Source organism: Panthera pardus, unplaced genomic scaffold (assembly GCF_024362965.1).
Source record: "Panthera pardus isolate Hobbes unplaced genomic scaffold, ASM2436296v1 HiC_scaffold_11, whole genome shotgun sequence".
Taxonomy (NCBI): Eukaryota; Metazoa; Chordata; class Mammalia; order Carnivora; family Felidae; genus Panthera; species Panthera pardus.
Genome location: NW_026526666.1, coordinates 9956833 through 9978253, shown reverse-complemented (window position 1 = coordinate 9978253; position 21421 = coordinate 9956833). Strand labels below are relative to the sequence as shown.

The 21421-nt window shown below is 41.1% G+C and overlaps 1 protein-coding gene and 1 long non-coding RNA gene across 3 annotated transcripts in view; one reads left to right on the top strand and one right to left on the bottom strand.

The window, feature by feature from the left end:
• Positions 1–20850, bottom strand: part of PTPN22 (protein tyrosine phosphatase non-receptor type 22) — a 59403-nt gene extending 38553 nt beyond the window's left edge. Inside the window, exons 1-10 of one of the 2 annotated variants that reach the window (XM_053891003.1) lie at positions 20611–20850; positions 8373–8481; positions 8027–8103; positions 7773–7868; positions 7300–7338; positions 5430–5501; positions 5254–5313; positions 4054–4196; positions 3478–3544; positions 2364–2441 (exon numbers count right to left, since the gene is read on the bottom strand). In XM_053891003.1, coding sequence (XP_053746978.1) covers positions 2364–2441; positions 3478–3544; positions 4054–4196; positions 5254–5313; positions 5430–5501; positions 7300–7338; positions 7773–7868; positions 8027–8103; positions 8373–8481; positions 20611–20697 — 828 coding nt within the window. In that variant the 5' untranslated portion in view covers positions 20698–20850. The remainder of the gene's footprint in view (positions 1–2363; positions 2442–3477; positions 3545–4053; positions 4197–5253; positions 5314–5429; positions 5502–7299; positions 7339–7772; positions 7869–8026; positions 8104–8372; positions 8482–20610) is intronic. The other variant, XM_019457893.2, reaches the window with a different exon arrangement.
• Positions 9315–11229, top strand: LOC109272083 (uncharacterized). The gene is made up of 2 exons (XR_008418045.1): positions 9315–9993; positions 10946–11229. It is a non-coding gene; the product is annotated as an uncharacterized LOC109272083 (long non-coding RNA).
• Positions 20851–21421: the final 571 nt, after the last annotated feature.

Genomic DNA, 21421 nt, shown 5'->3' with positions numbered 1-21421 from the left:
ATTTGATCGTCTACCTCTAAATATACAAGGAAGGGCCTTCCAGCATGTTTTATGTTCTACTCCACCTTCTCACTTATCTTTCTCTCCACCATCATCCCTCCAGTTCTATTTTCCTTGCTTACATTTTAAAAGTTGTATTGGATCCTGGATGCATTTTTTTTTGTCAGTTACCTTCATCTTTTCCAGAAAAAGTTAGATAGAATTGTGGTTGATGGGTAGATAGATGGCTTCAATATGTATTCTCAAACTTGACCCTCACAATTGATCTGTAAAGTAGGTAGCCTGTTATTCCTGTTCACACTGTGCAAGGTCATTCAGAAGTAAGGTCCAGACTTGAATTAGAACTTGAATCTTCTGGCTCTTAGTTTAGTACACTCGGATCAAGCTGCTGAAACGGTCTCCTAGCAGAGATACTGAAGCGACGTAGAGCACTGAAGGGTTTGGAAATTTGTGCTTGTAAAAGGATTTCACCATAGAAAATGAGACCACCACAATTACAAGGTTTGTGGGGAGTTTTCTGCCGCCATACTTGATCAAGCACTTGATTTTGTATCTACTTTTCATCTGAAAGAGCCTAAACAGGGTTTCCCCGACACTTTACACAACTCTGTACAAATAAAGCACAACCTTTGCCAATTACAATTTTAGCAGGAGAGCAGTAGAGTCTATCACCCAACACATCCATTGGTACACTCTTCTATTTTTTTAAGAAGAGAGAAAAATCAGACAGGAAGCACCCAGCTGGTTACAGTGGTTATTTCCTGGTTAGCGTGGTGTCAGAAAAAGCAGCTACAACTGGTGAGGTATGTGTTCAGCTAGTTGTTGATAGTGCCAGCATGGGAAGGCTAACTTAAAATCGTTTCGGCTGTCTTCCGACTCTTACAAGTAGGCCTAAAATGAACTTTCTCTGAAATGGGGTATGGTTGTATTTCTTGATGCAGTTTCACAGTGTGATATTAGACAACTAGGATGCAACCTCCTGGAATCTTTATACATTTACAGGGATCAGCCTTCTTTGAAGTCTGGTAGCACTAAACCAGCCAATGCTTACATTTCACAGAAACTTTTTCCCTTACAAGCTGAATATGGAAACACCTACAGTCAACACATGAAAAAAAAAAGTTTTTTTCCACTAGCTATTAGTGGAAAACCTGTGTGGGCCAAACAGAAGGCTTATATTATAATAGCTCTTCATTTTTTCCCTCCCATTCACAAATGCTAGATGAAAATATCTAAACTGTCACTGTCAATTATTTTACCTCCAAATCTACGTGCAAGTTCACTTTGTAAGTGCTTTAAACACTTGAAGGTCTTGCTATTTAAGCAGCAAAAATTAGTTGTAACAAATTGTGTGAAAGTGTCTGTTGCTTAATAAATATCAGTAAACGCTTGGTGAATAAGGAATGAGGAATGCCAAACTCCATCTTAAAGATGGAGACCATTTATTTAGAAATGTGGGTAAAACGATTGGCGTGGAAATCTGGGTGAAATTAACATCGTAGAGAGTGAGAGATCTGTGCTGGGAATGTTTCAACGAGGAGGCGGAGCTTGAGTGGGAGAGGAGAGGACAAAACCGAGGAAGAGCATCTGAATGGAATGAAGGGGCATGAGTAATTTGGGGTGGATTAAAATATCGTGATACATATATACATATGTACATACATACATATATACATATAATGTATTGTGATGCATATAATATTGTGATCATATATATGTGATCCATATATATGTGATCCGTATATATAATACATGTATATTGTGATACATATATATAATCATATGTATAGTATGATTGTAATTATGTTTTTTAAGTTTGCACACAATAAGGATCAGGAGAGACTATAGAACAATAATCGTGGCTACCTCTAGGTGATAGGATTATGGTTGATTTTATTTTTATTTTTAATTAAATCAAAAAATGAGTATATAAAATGCATTCCCCAGATTCTGTTACCACTTCCTGAAGTAGAAATTACAAGTCTCTGATTTTCTCTGGTTTCAGAAATGAATCACTACTACAAACCAGCAAGTTAACCTGACCCAGGTATTATATCTTGAGTACGTCAAAGAGCTTGTTGAATTTTTTCAACATCCCTTGTAAGAAACATAAAGTTACTGAGTTTCTTCACATTTTTTGCACAGACAGTAGAATACAAGGAATGAGAGGAATTTGACCCAAGCCAGGGATGTAGGAAAAATATTGATATATTCAGAGTTTGAGGAAATGCAAATGGACTCATGCACTTAGTAGCAAATTGGTGTTATAGCTAAAAATCAGCTATTCGGGGATGCCTTACTATGAAACCGAGAGAGGTAGGAAGACCCAGACACGTTACCATCCATTCACAATAGTTGCATACCTGAGTTTGAACAAATGAAGGCCTTTGTGTTCGCATTTCCTGGATCAAACTAAAAACACTGAAGTTCTCAGGAATGATCTATCAAATAAAGAGAAACAATATCTTATTCCTTTGTTCCTAGCTTTGTTAATAAATTATTTCTCACGGTCTTGTTACCCCCATGGCATCTGTTGTCCTAACATAAGATCATATCAGAAAAAGAATGCGTCTTTAAAATGAATGAGATTTCTCTTCACTTGTGTCATGATTTAGAGCCTGGTGTTTTCCCCAGAAAAGACTGAAGAAACTCTTGAGAATGATTTCACATGGGGTGACCAGATGTCTGAAGTTAAACATATAATGAAGGTGGAGACTGGGTAGGTGAGCAAATATGAGAATTTTATGAAATAAAAGAAGTTGGCAGATAGGTTTAAAGCCCATATTTCACACTTCTCACTTCCTATTATTAGACTTTAAGAAAATGATTTCTAGGGGCACCTAGGTGGCTCAGTCCATTAGGCACTGACTTCAGCTCAGGTCATGATCTCACAGTTTGTGAGTTCGAGCCCCGCGTCGGGCTCTGTGCTGACAGAGCCTGGAGACTGCTTAGGATTCTGTGTCTCCCTCTCTCTGCCCCTCCTCCACGTGTTCTCGTTCTCTCTCTCTCTCTCAAAAATAAACAAAACATTTTTAAAAAAATTTTTAAATGATTTATAGATTGGAACACAAGGCTTGATTGGGATAGATTGAGTCCATCCATTACAGCCATTTGGATAAAGGAAGGGTAACTGTGTAATTTGGGGCTGTGATTCTCAAACGCTTCAGAAGCATCAGAAGCACCTGGAGAGCTTGCTGGGCCCGCACCTCCAGTTTCTGCTTCCGTTCACCCAAGGTAGGGCCCAAGATTTTGCATTTCTAACAAGTTCTCAAGTGATGCTGATGCTGCTTCTCTGGGAACCACACTTTGAGGACCACCAACTTAGGGACTGATTTAATCATCTGACAAAGTGAGTCTTCAAGTGAATATTCTAGAAAATAGGAGTCATGGAAATAGGTGTTTGGAAGAACCAAACAATTCCTAAGTCTGCATGTAACAGGGTAGGCAAACGGGAAGCGCCTGTGGAGAGAAACTCACCCCGTCTTTTAGCAACATCCAGGTATAATCGATAGCGCAGATAACACCAGTCCTCCCACAACCGGCACTGAAAGGAAAGATCACAGTGGCACATACAGTTGCAGAGACTGGATTGTTGACAGTAGCTGGGAAATTTCACCAGCAGATTGAGGAAGAAGTAACCGAGAGACAACAAAACGTTCTAAACCGCCCATTTCCCAGAGCACGTCTCTTGGTTGCCACATGCACACACTGAGCCTCGGGACAGATCCTCGGCCACTTCTCACCCGCAAGGGTGTCTGGAGCGGCACTGTTCTCGAGTAACTTGTCAGAAAATACTACTTTAATGCTCAGGTTGACTGTATTATGGTCTGTTTCTGCTACCGACCTTTCTCTTCCTATCACTTTCATGTCTCAGCTTCATTCCTTTCTAATCAACTGGAGAAAGTGAGACGAGTATCAAGAGCCTATATCCTACATGCCTGTACCAGCTTAAATTCCAACAAAGTCAGTCTTCCTTCAGTTTCAGCAGGAGTCCTGGCCAGGCTATGACATTTGGTTGGTTTTGGGTAGAAAGTTCAAAGAACAGCATCATACCTGCAATGAATGCACACGGGAACATGGTCATCCTCTTGGTAAGAACGCATATCCCAGATGAGCTCAAGAATAGGGTCTATGGATGAAGGCACATCATGGTCTGGCCAATTCCTGTAATGAAACTGGTAGAGAGTTCGAGTTTCCTATAAAAAAAAAAAAAATAGCCAGAATAAAAGGAGGGTTCAGCGTTAGGACCCCACCTCATTCTAGCACAAGATTACTCTGACCTCCTAAGTAGCATCTCTGTCCTGTTGGCAATTTATGCTGCTTCCTTTCCTATAGGCCTCTGGTGCCCACATGCCTTTTGAGAACAATTAAAAGTGATTTCAGGTCACTGACTATTGGTCTGTCCCTATCTGCCCCACTCACACACAAGAGGAGATAGATATTACGACTGGTGTATTTCAGGTGGGTCACAGGCATGCTGATATATTAAACCCCTTTGCCTTAGAGAGACTGGGCAGCGTGAGCTCTCAATTCCCAGTCTCTACTCACTGCACAGCCTCTATTCATCCTACAGATACTATCAGTTTATATGTGTGCCATCGTGTGTAATAGATTGGGGAGCAGAGATTACACCAAAGGTCTCTTTTGCATATACATCAAAGGCCCAACTACTCCCCATTGTCTTATGCCCAGCCTGAGACACATACATATGTATGTATGTATGTATGTATGTATGTATTTATTTATTTAAATATTTATTTTATTTTTGAGAGAGACAGAACATGAGCAGGAGAGGGGCAGAAAGAGAGGGAGACACAGAATCCAAAGCAGGCTCCAGGCTCCGAGCTGTCAGCACAGAGCCCGATGTGGGGCTTGAACCCATGAACCATGAGATCATGACCCTGGCCGAAGTCGGATGCTCAACCGACTAAGCCACCCGGGCACCCCTCATATGTTTTTTTTAATTTATTTATTATTTTTTTTAGTGATTATTTATTTTTGAGAGATAGAGAGAGACAGAGCATGAGCAGGGGAAGGGCAGAGAGAGAGGGAGACACAGAATCCAAAGCAGGCTGCAGGCTCTGAGCTGTCAGCACAGAGACCCATTTGGGGCTTGAATACACCAGCTGTGAGATCATGACCTGAGGCAAAGTCAGATGCTTAACCCACTGAGCCACCCCAAGCACCCCACATACATGTTTTTACCTCTGTCTCTGTAGGCTCTTGAGTTTACCACTCCTGTTCTATACTTACACTATTGAACTTGGCTTTTAGAGTCCTGATTATGTAATCAGATTTTCTATTTTCAGCTTCCTAAGAAGTAAATTAAAATAGTAGTTACTTCAAAGACTAATATTCAAAAACTAGTCTCTATAAAGTAGATCCTGGAGCATTTGCTCAGCCGCAATGGAAGCAGCCATCATACTTACACAGGATATGGAGAAAGGACCAACTTGCAGTTGTAGCTCTCCTGGCTCAGTCCAGTAGCGCTCACACTTTTTCTGTTACACAAAACAGAATGTAATGATTTCCCTCCATATATTCTAGTCTCTCCTAGGTAACAAAACCCACTCTCAATGAGAGAGACACAGGTTCTGTGTCCTTCACCTTACGTTAGCAATGTCCTACCCCCTTGGGCTTCGCCCCCAACATCATGGTGGTCTGGAATCTCCAAGGACGGGGAAAACACTAAAGGATATATAAATTACAGACTTCCTAGAAGTCTGAAAAAGTAGAAATAGGGATCTGGCATTTTCAGTACAGTAGCCCCCCCCCCCCCCCCCCCCCCTTCACAGCTTTGCTTTCCATGGTTACAGTTACCAGTTTCAGCCTTTCGGGTACCTACCGTCTGGGATGTATTGTTGGCAATACTAAGTATTGTAGTAGCCTAACCCTACATCACAAACACCTACGTCATTTCCTTTGTGTCAGCATCTGATCGTCTCACATCATCATCAGAAGAAGGGTGAGTACAGTACAATAAGATATTTTGAGAAAGAAAGAGACCACATTCACACAACTTATAGTACATTGCTTCAATTGTCCTATTTTATTATTGTTGTTGTTAATCTCCTAACATGCCTAGTTTACAAGTTAAACTTCACCATAGGTATGTACGTATAGGAAAAAATATGGTGCATGTACAGTTCGTTACTGTTGTTGGTGTCAGGCATTCACTGGGGGTCTTGGAGCATATCCCACGCGAGTAAGGAGGGGACTGCTCTATTTCGAAAGGATTAACAGAAATCACCTCTACTAAAACAAAGCTGCACGAGCAAAGTGAAACCCCAAATTCCTTGGTTTTCACTGAACTGTGAATGTCAACAGTAGGTAAGATAGGTGCTCTCCAATGGAAACAAGATGTGAGCTACACACTCAATTTTAAGTTTTCTAATAGCCACGTTCAAAAATCAAAAATGAAATTGATTTTAATAATATATCTTAGTCCGATCAAAACACATGTAATCCGGATAAAACAGATATTAGATATTTGACATTTCTTATCTCAGTCTTCAGACCCCGGTGTGCATTTTATATTTACAGTACATCTCAATTAATCCACTAAATTTTCATCGGAACATTTAATTTCCATTTAGAGTTCATAAAATTTATAGGTGAAAAAGATTCACGTACCTAAGTTGTTCAAATCATGCTTAAAGTTCTCCAATCACTGAATTGGAACACTGAGTTTTTAAATTTAAACTCATTAAAATGATAAAATAAAGTTAAATTAAATTAAATAGTTCCTTGGGTACGTTAGCTATGTTTCAACTGCTTGATAGCCACATGCAGCTAGTGGATGTCATGTTGTTGGACAGCACAGGGTTAGAAGTGCTGACTGCCATTTAAGATGCTTGATTAATAAAAATGGGAAGATGAATTGTTACTTTAAAAGCATACCTTCTTTTTACTTAAAAATATAGAGCCTGGGCAAATGGACAAAAGGAGTTCTTAGAGGTAAATAAAAAATACTTGAGAGTCATTTGGCATTCCCAAACTGAAAGCTAGCAAGATGAGAATAATTTTTTTTTAATGTTTATTTCTTTTTGAGAGAGAGTGCAAGCGGGGGAGGGGCGGAGAGAGAGGGAGACACAGAATCTGAAGCAGGTTCCAGGCTCTGAGCTGTCAGCACAGAGCCTGACTCAGGGCTCAAACTCACAGACCGTGAGATCATGACCTGAGCCGAAGTCGGACACTTAACTGACTGAGCCACGCAGGCATCCCAGAATAATTTTTACGTAGGCACACTTAAGGCAAGTTCTGCAACCAAGTTTCCCCCTTCTCTTTCCTTTAACTCACCTTCCCCATCTCAAACTCCATGCACGCCATAACAATGATCTGAGGGGATGAAATAAATAGAAACCTGAGCGTTGATACAGTTAGAAAAAGCAGTTAACACACGGGTCCCAGAGTCATTGTTTTTTTCTGGTTTTTTTTTTCTTGTTATTGAACAAAAAAAGAAAACAGAAATCTTGATAAATTTTAAAATATTGCTCCTACCCTTCTTTCTGTCCTTACTTCCCTTTTCTCTATTCAAATCGGTAAATTCTTGTTAACAAATGAGCCTGTCAAGATGAGAACTTTCATTTCCTTGAGGTAAAGGTGACTTTGTGATTTTGACAAAAATGTGCCTGAACACTGAAATTTTAGCGACTGACCCAAAAAGGCACTGATTTTAATACAAAGGAAACCTCAGTCACATACCCTGATACCCTCCTCCCTCCATCTCTAAAAACTAGAGAATATAGTAACAAAAGCATTTCTGCCCTTACCAGGACACTGTATTCCCAAATCATCCTCCAGAAGTCCAGGAGAGTTGTAGACAAAGGTCCCTGGGTGGCTATATAAGCTTTGGGTCCATAAACTCCCTAAAGGGGAACAGAAATTATATGGGATGACTACAGATAATATCCTTTTCTTCTTGTTTAGAATCCCCTCCACCTCTTTCTTAGGTACCTAAAGAAATATGGTCTAGTATCCCGACCCCTTTTAAGGTACCTAGAAGACTATAGAATATGGGGTGTACCTTAATGAAGTTGGCATTGATGTAGTTGGAATCTTCATCCGAGGTTATCAGAGACAGCTCTACTAAGCTATGATCATCTATAATACGAAAGATGGACATATTAGAACTAAAAGGACTTAGAGGACTTACCGTAAGTCAGAAACTAGCATGTGAATAGTGGCTGTGCAAAAGTGTTTGATGAGTGAGTGAGTGAGTGAGTGAGTGAATGTTCTTTTGTGGTTGTATAGAGTACAAACTCATTTGTCAAAGCATTGTCCCAGGATTGGGAACAGCAGGCAATGGGTAAAACTAGGAATGACTGAATTTGGGAGAAGGTACAAATTTATAGGGAGAAACAAAAACTTACAGGGCAAGATATCCTTGTATCTGTTTTTCTTGATATTCTTGGGTCTCTCAGCCACAGTTGTAGGATAGGTTTTGTCTGCCTTGTACTTAGTGGATTGTCTTTTCAGCCACTGTAATAAAATTCCAAAAATTAAATCTTCCTAGAGAAAAGAGGTAAGAATCTCTCTCTGTAGAGACCTTTCCTTCTCTTTTGCCCAAACAGTCCGCTTTTGCCCTTGTAGCATCTTCTAGAACTACGTCCAATTCAGGACAGAGCCCCTGAGCATAAGGTCAGCAGGCTTCAGTTTGGAGAAGTGAAAAGATCACACTTAACTGCAGCTGAGCCACAAATAACTAAAACCTAGAGGTGAAACTAGTGAATATTTTAAAAGCCAATGCCTTTTTGAAAACAAACTATATGCTCCACACAAACGTCAAATATTAAAAGTTTACCTTCTCTATGGCTACTACAGGGCTACTTTAAGTAGAAATGGAGCTTAAGCCAAATAAAATCTCTCTCTATATATAGCAAAATTTCAAAAGCAGTCTTTTTTTTATATATATATATATATGACCCAAACTGCAAGCTGACCCCTCAAACAAACAACAATCTTAACGACGACTGTGAGATCATGAGCTGAGCTGAAATCAAGAGTCGGACGCTTAACTGACTGAGCCACCCAGGCACCCCGAGTGGAAATCTTTTATAGCCTCCCATGTGCCTGTGGCATGTCCTTAGTTAAATTCACAGTCATGAGATCAAGCCCTGCAGAGCCCTCCACACCCAGCGGGGAGCCTGCTTAAGATTCTCTCCCTCTCCTTCTGCCCCTCCACCCCACACGTGCAAGCTCTCAAAAAAAAAAAAAAAAATTTTTTTTTTAATTTCCACTCAAGTTACACCAACTTTTTCAGCTGTCTCTGCTCTTATCCACTAAAGAATGCTCACTTTCAGGCTGCCACTGATTCCAGAGCTGCTGAAAAGATGTCAAGTCCCAGAACTGCTCCTTTTCGAAATCTCCAGAACTGAGCCCGTGCATGGACAGTGCCTGTTACACTGTTTCTCCTTGTTTGTTTTGTTTTGCCTGCTTGTGGAATGTTTTCTCGGGAGAATGCTAGAAGCAAAAAGCCCTTTTCTTGGTAAGATGCGCCTCTGTTAATTTGGTGAAATGTCACAGATAAAGATTGTGTGTGTGAGACATTGTGTATTTGCGTGCACACATGCGCACGTGCGTTCATCAGCCTGTGCTAGTTTCGCTCCTTTGATTGCCGCCTTCAACAATGGAACAGGATGACTTTTTCTTCCCACTCATCCCTCCTCCTCCGGCAGTCATCCTGCTGGATGACTTAAGGAGACCATGCTCTTTTAGCAAAACATCACATAGGAAATGCCTATGGAATGGCTAATTTGGTAAGTGTGAAAGTCGGGTTTTGTCGTTTTTTGTTTGTTTTTTGTTTTGTTTTGTTTTTAGATATCTTACCTTGAGCTCAGACCGCTGTGAAGGCCTTTTTTAATTCCCCCACTCTCCCTACCAGACCCAGGGGCTCGAAACCCCCAACAGAGAACAAAACAGAGCGGAAGTAGGATGGAAGAACTGATCCACCTCACCAGAAAAGGAGGAGCCTTGAGAGTAGACAGCAAAAGGGTATAAAAGAGAAAGTATGGCCATGGGGGTGGGTTGGAGTTGAGGGAGAAAGGGTTGGTCAAAGGCAGAAGGCATTTCTCTGCCAACCGCAACGCTGGGATATGCATTCACAGTACCAACAAGAGAAATCGGGGGAAAGTTGCTGAGAGAACAAGAAATGGGGCCAGCATCCCTCCTGGGCCCTGATTGGTTGAAACACACGATCAACGAGATTCTGTGTAAGCTTGATAAGCTTATAGTAAGTGCATTTGGTTTATGGTCTATACTATCTTTTTCCTTTCAAGACAGGAAAACTGAGGTCCTGGCCGGAAAAGTAGAAATCAGGACAGAGCCATTTTCAGGTACTTCTCATTGACTAGTAAGTTAATTACTAATAAATGGATTAGGGTCACTCCCAAAAGAGAACAGAAAGAAAAAGAAAAAGAAAGCACAAGACCAGAATATCTTTGCCTTGGAGGACTTCCTCATGGTATAGAAGACATAGCATAAGTTACATTTCAGAGCCGGATAAATCAAATCTGCCCCCCCACCCCCCGCTGTGCTAGATGAGAGAGGGGGAATCAGGTTGGGCTGTCTCTCAAGGTAGTTCCCCAATGCCTACAACTACAAGTCAGTATGATCTATTCCAAGCCTCCAATCCGCTCCAGTTCGCCAGCCAAACGTGGGGATTTGGCTGCTGTCCAATAGTCAACTAAGTGAGCAGGTAGATAAGCAATAGCCAAAGTGGGGTGAGTAAACCAAGGAGATCAACTTTAGATACTTAAAATGTGAGGCTATGACAAAAAGTGTGATTAAAAAAAAATCCTGGGAATAACTGAAAATGTGGAGTGAGAGGCTAGGTATAGAGTTGAGAGAAATTAGAAGTGATGCGATATATTTATTCTGGTGGTAGTGATGTGGGAAACAAAGACAGAAGGAAATGGTGAATAAAATTAAATTTCCTTATTACCAGCAGCCCATGGACAAATACTTGAGGCAGGCACAGTGGAACATTTCTCTAGAAGCCTCCTACCGTCTTAATGTGCATGCTTTGCTAGAGGGAGAAACAATCTTAACCTGACAATAGCAAGGCCTCCGGGATCCTAGCAGATGAAAATACCTTTGGAAACTTCCCCTTGCCTTTACCTCCCCCAACTCCCAAGTATATAATCAGTCACTCCTCACAATCCCAGGGTAGCTCTTTCTGTCCACGGGCCCTGTCCCCATGCCTTAATAAAATCACTTTTTTGCACCAAAGACATCTCAAGAATTCTTTCTTGGTCATTGGCTCTGGACCCCTACCACCACTCCAAAACCACATCAATAGTAGCAAAAAAAAAAAAAAAATTCAACTTAATGTGCACAAAAGTGAAAAAATGCTGATAAGTGTATTCAAGGGATAGGCTGTTTCACATAAATGAATCATTTTGATGAGGGAGCAGGGGGCGGGCTGAGGACAAAGTGCAAGCTAGTGCACCCCCCCCCCCCCCAGGTGGAACATGTGTGATATTCCTCAGGCACTCCTGGCTGCCCAAGGACAAAGGAAAGGAAAGACAAATGGCCAACTGATAGAGGTCCTAGTCATACAGGACATGGGTCTCCACCAGTTTACAAATATCTTAGCAAATTACAAGAAAAAAGCAATCTTGTCAATAGCTTAATCTCCAGAAGACTGTAGACTGTTTCCTGGAGCCCCAACATCACCCTCCCCTCCATAGTGATGTGGGGAACGAAGGCAAGGAGGAAACGGCAGGTAAAATTCAGTGTCCTTATAACCTGCAGCCCATTGGCAAATACTTGAGGCAAATACAGAGCAGAACTTTTCTGCAGGAACCCCCTACCGTCCTAATGTTAATGCCTTAGTGGAGGGAAAACAACCTGAGCTTGACAATAGCAAGGCCTCAGGTATCTTAGGAAAGTCCTTCTTTAGCTTATGAAAGTCCTTCTGGAGGCTTCCCTTGTGACTTCACCTCCCCCAGCTCCATAGTGTAAAACCAGTCATTCTTCACAGCCCCAGCACAGCTCTTTCTGCCCACGGATCCTGTCCCCATGCTTTAATAAAATCACCTTTTTGCCCCAAAGACATCTCAAGAATTCTTTCTTGACTTCGGCTCCAGACCCCAAGAACCCCCATCACCCCAAAACCTCATCAGTTTCAATTCAACACATGTTTGTGCACTGGCTCCTACAGGAGGAACTATGTTCATGAGTGTATTTATTTATATACAAGTAAATATAGAAGTAGATATATTCAGTTCTAATGTATCCATGCCTTCTCTGGTCTATGATCAGTCTCCAGAAGTTGCTACCATATCAGTCTGACTTCTAGTGTATTCCAAACCAACATTGCCGTGGCCTTTAGAACTGGGTATGTTCTTTCTGTTAGGACTCATTGAATCCTTCATATTTAATAAATACGTCTTTGTATTTGATGAATATAGTATTTACCTTTTCTGCAAATATACCTTATCCCTAAGAGACATAAAATTCACCCCCCCCTTTTTTTTCTTTTTATGTTTCAAATGGAATCAAACACTAAAGCAAAATTTTAAATACAGATTTCTTAAATAAAAAAGTAATGGCATATTCATTGAAGAAATTTTAGAATACAGAGAAGTAAAAAAAAATTCTAAAAATCACCTAATATCCCGCTCTACCCAGACTTAATCATTCTTAAGATTTTATATTACATTCCAATGTTTTATCTACCCGTGTAATAAAGATGGGATCACACTGTATATGGGGGTTTTCAACTTGCTCTTTTTACTTATGAATTTGTGTTATACGTTTTAAATGATGGCAGAGTATTCCATACTATGGAGTGTAATATAAATTACTTAACCTGTTCCTTTATATTATTGCACCTTTAAGTTGCTTCTGATCTTCCTAAACCATCGTTCTAAACAATATTTTTATAGGTAGCCAAAACCTATAAAAATATCTTTCCTTATTTCCTTCAGATGAATTCTCAGGAGTGGTCAAAGAATTTTCCCACTTAAAATTTTTTTTAATGTTTAATTATTTTTGAGAGACAGAGAGAGAGAGTGCGACTGGGAGGCGGGGCAGAGCGAGAAGGAGACACAGAATCCGAAGCAGGCTCCAGGCTCCAAGCTGTCAGCACAGAGCCTGATGTGGGGCTTGAACCCACGAACTTCAAGATCATGACCTGAGCTGAAGCCGGATGCTTAGCCGACTGAGCCACCCAGGTGCACCCAGAATTTGCCCACTTTAAAGGCTTTTGATCCATATTATCAAATACTACAAAATATGGTATACAAATTTTGCCTCCAGAAAGGTTACAACACCAATGCATATTTCTGAACTCTGACCAACATTAGGACTATAATGTTTTAAGTATAGATCCATCTGATAGGTTAAATGTTATTGGTTGTATTTTTTTAATGTTTATTTATTTATTTTTGAGAGAGAGAAAGAGGGGTGAGGAGAGACAGAGAGGGAGACAGAATCCCAAGCAGGCTCCACGCTATCGGCACAGAGCCCAATGTGGGGCTCAAACTCACCAACTGTGAGATCATGACCTGAACCAAAATCAAGAGTCAGACATCAACTGACTGAGCCACCCAGATTCCCCTTTACACATGCTTTCTAAATGAAGATGCTTCAACTACCTCCAATGTAGTAAAGGAAAGGTACATCAAAGGAGTTTTAAACAAAGACATGCAGCAAATTGACCAGCATGTGATATATATAACCAAGCCTTGACCCATATTTAATACAATGGCTGGAGTGTACATATCATAAAACCACAATCAGTTGCAGTAACTGGCCAAAGGAAATGCCTATTAACTGTAATCTATCTGATAAAGAATGGGCTAATGGAAGTGGATGGTCCTCATTAAGCCTAAAAGACCAGTAAGATGCCCAACACTGTCACTGTTGTCCCTAGAATTGTCCAGGAAAGAGTGGTGGCCACTCCTGAGGGTTCAGACAAGGAGGTGGAGACCACACCATCACAGCTGAGGCCACCAAAATCATTCTGCTCAGCAGGCAACTTTCTGATTATGGTTGGCTTCTCACATAAGTTTTTCTCCAAACTATAGGATATGCTGTCAGTCAATGCAAACTTCTATTCTCACAGTGATTTGTCTCCTTGAAAAATTAATACATTGGCAATCTTGTTTCTGGTGGATTTCTTATGTATGCCTAATCCTGATGATCAACTCTGGGCATAGTAACAAAATTGAATTTTTAGACTTGCAAAACTAAAGCCAAGACACTGGATGGTGGTGATCCAAGGCAGTTCTTAAGTGAGTACGTGACCTCGCTCAATGCACTCTGTGATCCCAACAGTTTGGTAATTGCATTTATTCGACCTTGATGGAATTCATAAAAAGTACTAGAAAAAAAAATCAAGACCTGGCTACATCCAACAAAATGGATGGATTTTATAAATATAATGTAGAGTGAAAGAAAAAAAGGCCTTTAAAAAAGCCAAATACATATAACATGATTTCATTACATAGAGTTCCAAAACAGGTAAAATTAATCCCTACTGTTCAGCTTATATATCTATATCTATATCTATATCTATATCTATATCTATATCTATATATCTTAAAGCTACTCAGAAAAACAAAGAAAATAATCCCACAGAGAAAGGCAAATATGATTTCACTTAGATGTGGAATCTTAAAAGACAAAACAACAAACAGCAACGAAAAGAGAAACAGACTCGTAAATATAAAGAGAAACTCGTGGTTGCCAGAGGAGAGGGGAGGAGGGGGATAGGCGAAATAGGTGAAGGGGATAAAAAATAAATACAAATCATCACCATTTCAGGGCAACACCTACCTCCACTCTGGCAGGGGTTGACAGTGGGGGGTGAGGGAGATGTGGTCCAGGACACCCAAGGGATTTCTGAGGTGTAGGCAATGTTCTGTTTCTCTATTTGAGCGGAGCTCGTATGGATGCCTGCTTTATCACTAGTTGGTAAATTGCATATGTGTGTTTAAAGTACTTTTCTGTATATATGTTATAGTCTGTCATTTTTTTAAGTTTAAAAGGTTAAGACTAATGCACAAATTGGGGGCAATAGAGTCAGGGATCGGAGGAAGGGCTACTAGCACAGGCTCAACAGTTAGATAGCTTTATTTCAAATCCAAGTTCCACCACTTAATGCAGGGCATGACCTGAGGCAAGTTGTTTAACCTCTCTGTTCCTCAGGGTCTACTACTTGCCAAACGTGTGCTGGTGCCGGTCACTGAGGACACCAAGACAAGCGGAACCAAATGTGAGCCTCGCCTTTGTACAGCTTCAGTCTAATGGGAGAGCAGACATTAATCGAATAAACACACTAATAGATGTCAAATTGAACTATGAAAAATGCTATGAGGGTGGGGGCAAAAAAAGGAACTTAAAAAAAATGACGGTGCTAATGAGAATGTGTTATGTATTTGATCTATTGGGAAGGTCAAGAGAGGCTTCTCTGAGGCAATGGTCGCCAAATTGAGATCTGAAAAATTATGAAGTGTTAATTAACTAGGTAAAGAGGAATATGGGGGAATATTTAAGGAGAGGCAACAGCATGTGTGCAAAGGCCCTGTGGCAGAAGCAGCATGACAAGGACAAGAAACTCAATATGCTGTAAGAACTGGAGAAGCACTTGAGGGCTGGTCCACGCAGGACTTTGTTAGCCATTGTAAAGGATTCTTCGGGAAGTAAATGAGGTTTTGTTTGTGAAACACATCAGCACAGAAGCTGGAACACAGTTCCGTGTGTTAGCTATTGTTGAAAGTGGATGAACAGAAAAGTTGTATGAGAAAATGCAGGTTGAAAATAACTGTGGAGTATGGAGCTGTGGAATTAGTACATTGTTCACCTAAAACTAATGTAACACCGTGTGTTCGCAATACTTCAATTAAAAAGAAAGAAAGAAAATGAAAAGAATGCTGAATATTTTTGAGGCTCTGAAAATTAACATAACAAAGTCTTATTTTACACTAATTAAATCAGAAGAAAAAAAAGCATGCTATGATGCAGTGTACAGGTTAAGAGGTTTTGGAATCACACAGGTTTCAATCCTGGCCTTGCCATTTTATGGGTTAAATGAAGATAATATTTTCCTCTTGGGGTTGTTGTAGTGATTAAGATCATATATGGTAAACCACTTATTGCCTAACATACAGTAGGCAGTCAAAAAGATTTATTTATCTTCTTTTATAGTTACTAAGACTAGGAAGGTGGTAGAGAAGATGATAAATTCAGACTTTGCAAATTAGAAGCGCTCTTTGAAAAATACATTTGGCTTTACTTAGCCAATTAGATGCTAATACTCTTTGACCCAGTAATGACACCTTTGTGGATCTAGCCCAGGATATAAACCAAAAGAAGGGGAAAATCACATGGACAAACATACTTGTGCATGTTATGTCAATAATTATGACAAATTAGGGGCGCCGGGGTGGCTCAGTCGGTTAAGCGTCCGACTTTGGCTCAGGTCACGATCTTGCAGCCCGTGAGTTCGAGCCCTGCATCGGGCTCTGTGCTGACAGCTCAGAGCCTGGAGCCTGTTTCAGATTCTGTGTCTCCCTCTCTCTCTCTGACCCTCTCCCGTTCATGCTCTGTCTCTCTCTGTCTCAAAAGTAAATAAACATTAAAAAAAATAATAATAATTATGACAAATTAGAAATAATCTAAATGTCCAGTGTATGAAAAAATTAAATTACTTGGGTGCCTACTACATGTCAGGCATTTCATATATTTTCTCCATTTTCTTCACAGCAATTCTGCAATGTGACTATTTATTTGTTCCCACTTTTTAACGACTTTGTTCAAGGTCACACAGCTAATGATAGAACCTGAATTCAAACTAAGGTGTATATGATTCCACAGTTGTTACAAATATAGATGGTGGAGCAGGCCACTTGAACTTTAATCTCTGTTCCACCACTTACTAGCTACCTGGCCCTCAGCAAGTCAGTTGACCTCTCTGTCTCAGTTTCCTCCTCTATGAAATGGAAATAATAACAGTACCTTCCTCAATGGTTTAAATGAAGTGATACATAAAAGTGTTTACAACAATTTCTTTAAGAGCTATAGAAGTATTAGCTATTATTCAGAGTATTATGCTTCCATTACACCATGCTGCATCAGAAGCTGTAAATATAGATTTTAATTAACATGATAGTTTTTGTGTAACGTTATGTGAAAATATGAGAATACAAAATTGTATCTATGCTATAATGACAACAATGTAAAAGGCAGTATATAAGTGTATATAAGTATATAAGAACTAGGATTTCTACACCAAAAAGACTGTATTTGTTGGGATATTGGTACTATGGTGAATTTATTTTCTTTTAACTTGCAATAATATTGTTTCATAAGAGTAACAACAAGGTGGTTTTTTTTTAATTATGCTTAAGAAATTTTTTACGGGCGCACACGTGGGTCAGTCGGTTAAGCGTCTGACTCTTGATTTTGGCTCAGGTCATGATCTCACGGTTCATGGAATTGAGCCTTGAGTCCAGCTCTCCGCTAACAGTGCCAGAGCTGGCTTGGGATTCTCTCTGTCCCTCGCTCTCTCCCCCTCCCCCACTCACACACAGCTGGCCCCCTCTCTCTTTCTCTCTCTCTCTCATCCTCTCCTCTCGAAATAAATAAACATTTACAAATATAGAGGAATTATTAAGAATTTAAAAAAAAAGAAATTTTCAGTAGTGTGGTTGCATACTTCTGTCTCTGCTGTGTAGAAACTATACTAACTGGGGACTTACCCTCAGGCTAGATCCTTTGAGGGGTTCGGTGTTACTGGCTGAAGCAAGACACTTATTGCACAAGGATTAATTTCCCAGTCTCTGAAATGATAGATCTGGATTCAGTTTCATGTCTATGGCTGAACAGCTGAGTGAGCTTAGGCCAATCACTTAACCTCTCAGAGCCTCAGTTTCCTCCTCTGAGAGGACATTCCTCATCATAGAGAACATAACTATGTCATGGGTTATGTTTTCTTTTTAATGAGTAGTAAATATGATAATGAATATGATGCTTCCTTGACACCCCACCAAGATTATCACAATTAAATATTTCCTAGAGTAATCAGCTGTTTAATGTTTGCCTCTCTAAGACATCCTCTGATGTCTTAGGAGATAAACCCCACCAAAGCATGGAGCACTGCGTTGCATAGTGCAGCATCTAGCATAATGCTTTGCACATAGTAAGCTCTCAGTAAACACGTGGATGAATGCATGAAAACCTTATAGGAATGGTCTTCGCAGTTTCCACTACAGAAATGTGATCGGATTTAGTGTTGGCTCAGGAAAAGACTCACACAGCATGGTGTTGTCTTCAGCTGTCATAGCAAGGCTATGTGCTCTGCCCAGAGATACACAGCCAAGGGGGAAGTGTGGACCGAAATCCGAGCCACTGACCTGGCAGGGGGCAGGGGGCACAGATTGTCTACCTGGAACCAGAGATGACTTTCGATAATTCCCACAAAGGAACCACCATTTAGGCTAGCAGTGGCCTTGGGTCACAGAATCAGGGATCCAACCTCAAAAACATCCAATCCTGGGAAAATACATTAAGGGGCTTAAGGTAGGAAGGGGGAAATGACCAGATGAAAAGTCCTTCAATTTAAAGACAGTATTTACCTTGTCCAAGCAAGCAAATAACCCATTCACCACTACCCAGCTCCCCCAAAAATGAATGTCTCTGGTATCTCAGCTGAACCTTTAGGTGGGGCTGAGGGCAAGACTCTGTTTTTCCACTGGAGGACATGAGTCAGTGAACAGTGAGGTTCTACTTAATCACCACCCAAAAACAAGGTCCTTAAAACCAAGAGCTAGAAAAGCAAGGAAGTGATTAATATAAAAGTCAGGATAGTGATTATTCCTTCGTCAGGGCAGGGTGGGGTGGGGGTGGGGATGGGGGTGGGGGTGGGGGTGGCGGTAAGGAACCTGATGGAGAAGCCATATATAGAGGTTTTCCGGGGTCCGAAAATGTTCCATTCCTTGACCTCTGCGGTGGTTGCTTCATAATTATACTGACACATGCTCTATGTAATTTTCTAAATGTGTCTTATATTTTACAATTTCAAACAGCTGGAAAAAAATACAAACTATACAGTGTTTTTAAGCAGGGAAAAATGACCAGATTTGTATTATTAGAAGATCACTTGGCTGTTGAATGGAAAATTGATTGAAGGTGGGCCAAGGCTAGAGGCAGAGAAAACAGGAGGTGAGGTGGCTGCTATAACTTGGTGGGAGATTACAAAGACAGGCCAGGACCTCCCCCTTAACCTCCCTCCCTGGTGGCTCCACTTAGAGGGACTCACACTGCCTGGCCAGTGGCACCGAGAGCGCATTTTTCACAATGCCACAATATTATCCAAGTTGAGTTGACACAGGGGCTTCTGTCATAACATAGAATCACTGTCATGATATCTAATCACTCCAAACTTTACAGAGTGTTTTCACATCTGCCCTCCAGAACCAGAATGTTAGCTCCATGAGCACAGAGGCTTTGTCTTGTTCACGGCTATACCCTCAGTGCCTAGAACTGAACTTGATACACGGTGGGTGCTCACTACATATTACGGAATGAAGGAGCGCATTTAATTATCATTGATATTTAATCACCACGACAACCTGTGAGGACAGGTAGGCCACGAATGATCATCCCCATTTTGGAAGTTAGGAAACAAAGACTTGGGGAAACGAAGGAACAGATCAAAGAGCTGATAATTTGGTGGACAAGAGAATCGTGATTTGATTTCAGGTTTTCTGCTTCAACTCCCTTGTTCTTCCCACTCCTTCACAGCTGAAGAGCCGAGCCAAGCCTTCAAGTTCTTAAAGCCCTGAAACACCAGCTGGAAGGAAGTATTCCAAAATACATAATGCTATCAGATATCCTATGTCATCGGACATGCTGGGTACAGGATGAGCGAGGCCTGCCCAGGGCTCAACACCCATCACCACAGTCCCCTCAGAGGAGATGCAGGGTTCCCCTGGCAGATCAAATCCAGTCGGCCCTAGGCCAGCTGGCACCTGTATTTCCCCACATCCCTCACTTGTCTCTGCTCCTCATCCCATTCTACCCCTCCACGCAAGAGAAGCTTCCAAAGACCCTGTTATTTAACAGCAAAAACACGCATTCTCATTTTTCTCCTTAGAAGAAAAGGAAAAGAAACAATAAAGAAATATGGCAGCAGGCAGTTTCGGTGCTTCTCAAGAGCCTTTGTCATCCGAGTGGGATTCCGTGGGGAGGCTAAAAACATAATGCTCCATGAGAAGTTAATCTTGGTTTCTTTCCTCTTAATGTTAATTAAAAGTAGTCATTTGAAGCAAAAACCACAACTCGGATACCTAGGGACTCCAGATGTTCAATTAATAGGAATGTTTATACACCTGGAATTATGTATGTCTTCCGTGGGAATCTTGGTCAAACTCCAAGAACCAGCAAACACAGTATTTAAAACAGGGTTTTGGACAGAATACTTAAAACACACAAACTGCTCAAGAAAGTCGAACTTTTAGGTCACCTTCCTCCCTTCTTCCCCTGCTGCAAGGCCTGATACTCACTTTATCCCAAGAGCAGTGTGGTCTATGAGAGTTGGACCATCCTAGTCAGTTAAACAGTCTGTGTAACCACCCTGAGAGTGTCACACGTAGGACTCACCAGAAATTCATTGGCAAACTCCTCTTTGTTAGATTTCCTGTTTTGGGCTTCATCCAGGAACTTCTGCAGAATTTCTCTTTGGTCCATGCTGCAGGGCAAGAGAAACTGTCTACCAGTGGGTTAAGAAAGGGCATGTCAAGTGGATGTCATGGCCGAGATACCACCAAGAAGCCACTGCTGCCTCCAGAGCAGAGCATGTTGAAGGCTGTGGTTAACTGACTTCATCACAAGCCCTAGAGGAAATTAGTACGCAACCAGCCTCTGTGGTCACACAACAAAGCCATCATCACTCCAGGGCCCTAGCGCCTTCCTTCTCGAGGAAGGAACCTGGTTACAATTCAAGTGCTAACAAACAAGAGGCTAACCAGAGCATAACACATGGCCTGCTTAGCTCTGACACCGTTCCACTCCAACATCTTTAAGTCAAATTCACCCTTTTTCTTGCTTCCTAGAGAAAAGGCAGAATTACAGGTCTTAGGAATGGGGTCTGCCTCTCCCCATTTCCTCAATGAACACAAAGGCCCTGTCGATCCTTTCTGTTTCCTCCTGTCCCAAATGAACTCAGCGAAGTTCAGTTAGGGTCCGAAAGGGAGACAGACGCCGTTTGGAATTAAGACACCTTCTGCCTGCACTATTCTCCCCCAAAGTTTCTTGTCCATGCGATCTGTGGAAAATTACTGTTCATCAGAGAAGGCTTTTTTATTCAGCAATCTTATGTCTGCCATATACACCTCAAACTCTCTTTTGGATGAAGCAAAGTCAGCTGCTTCTGACAGTCTGTGTCTCTCCGTGGGCTGGGGAAGTGCTGACC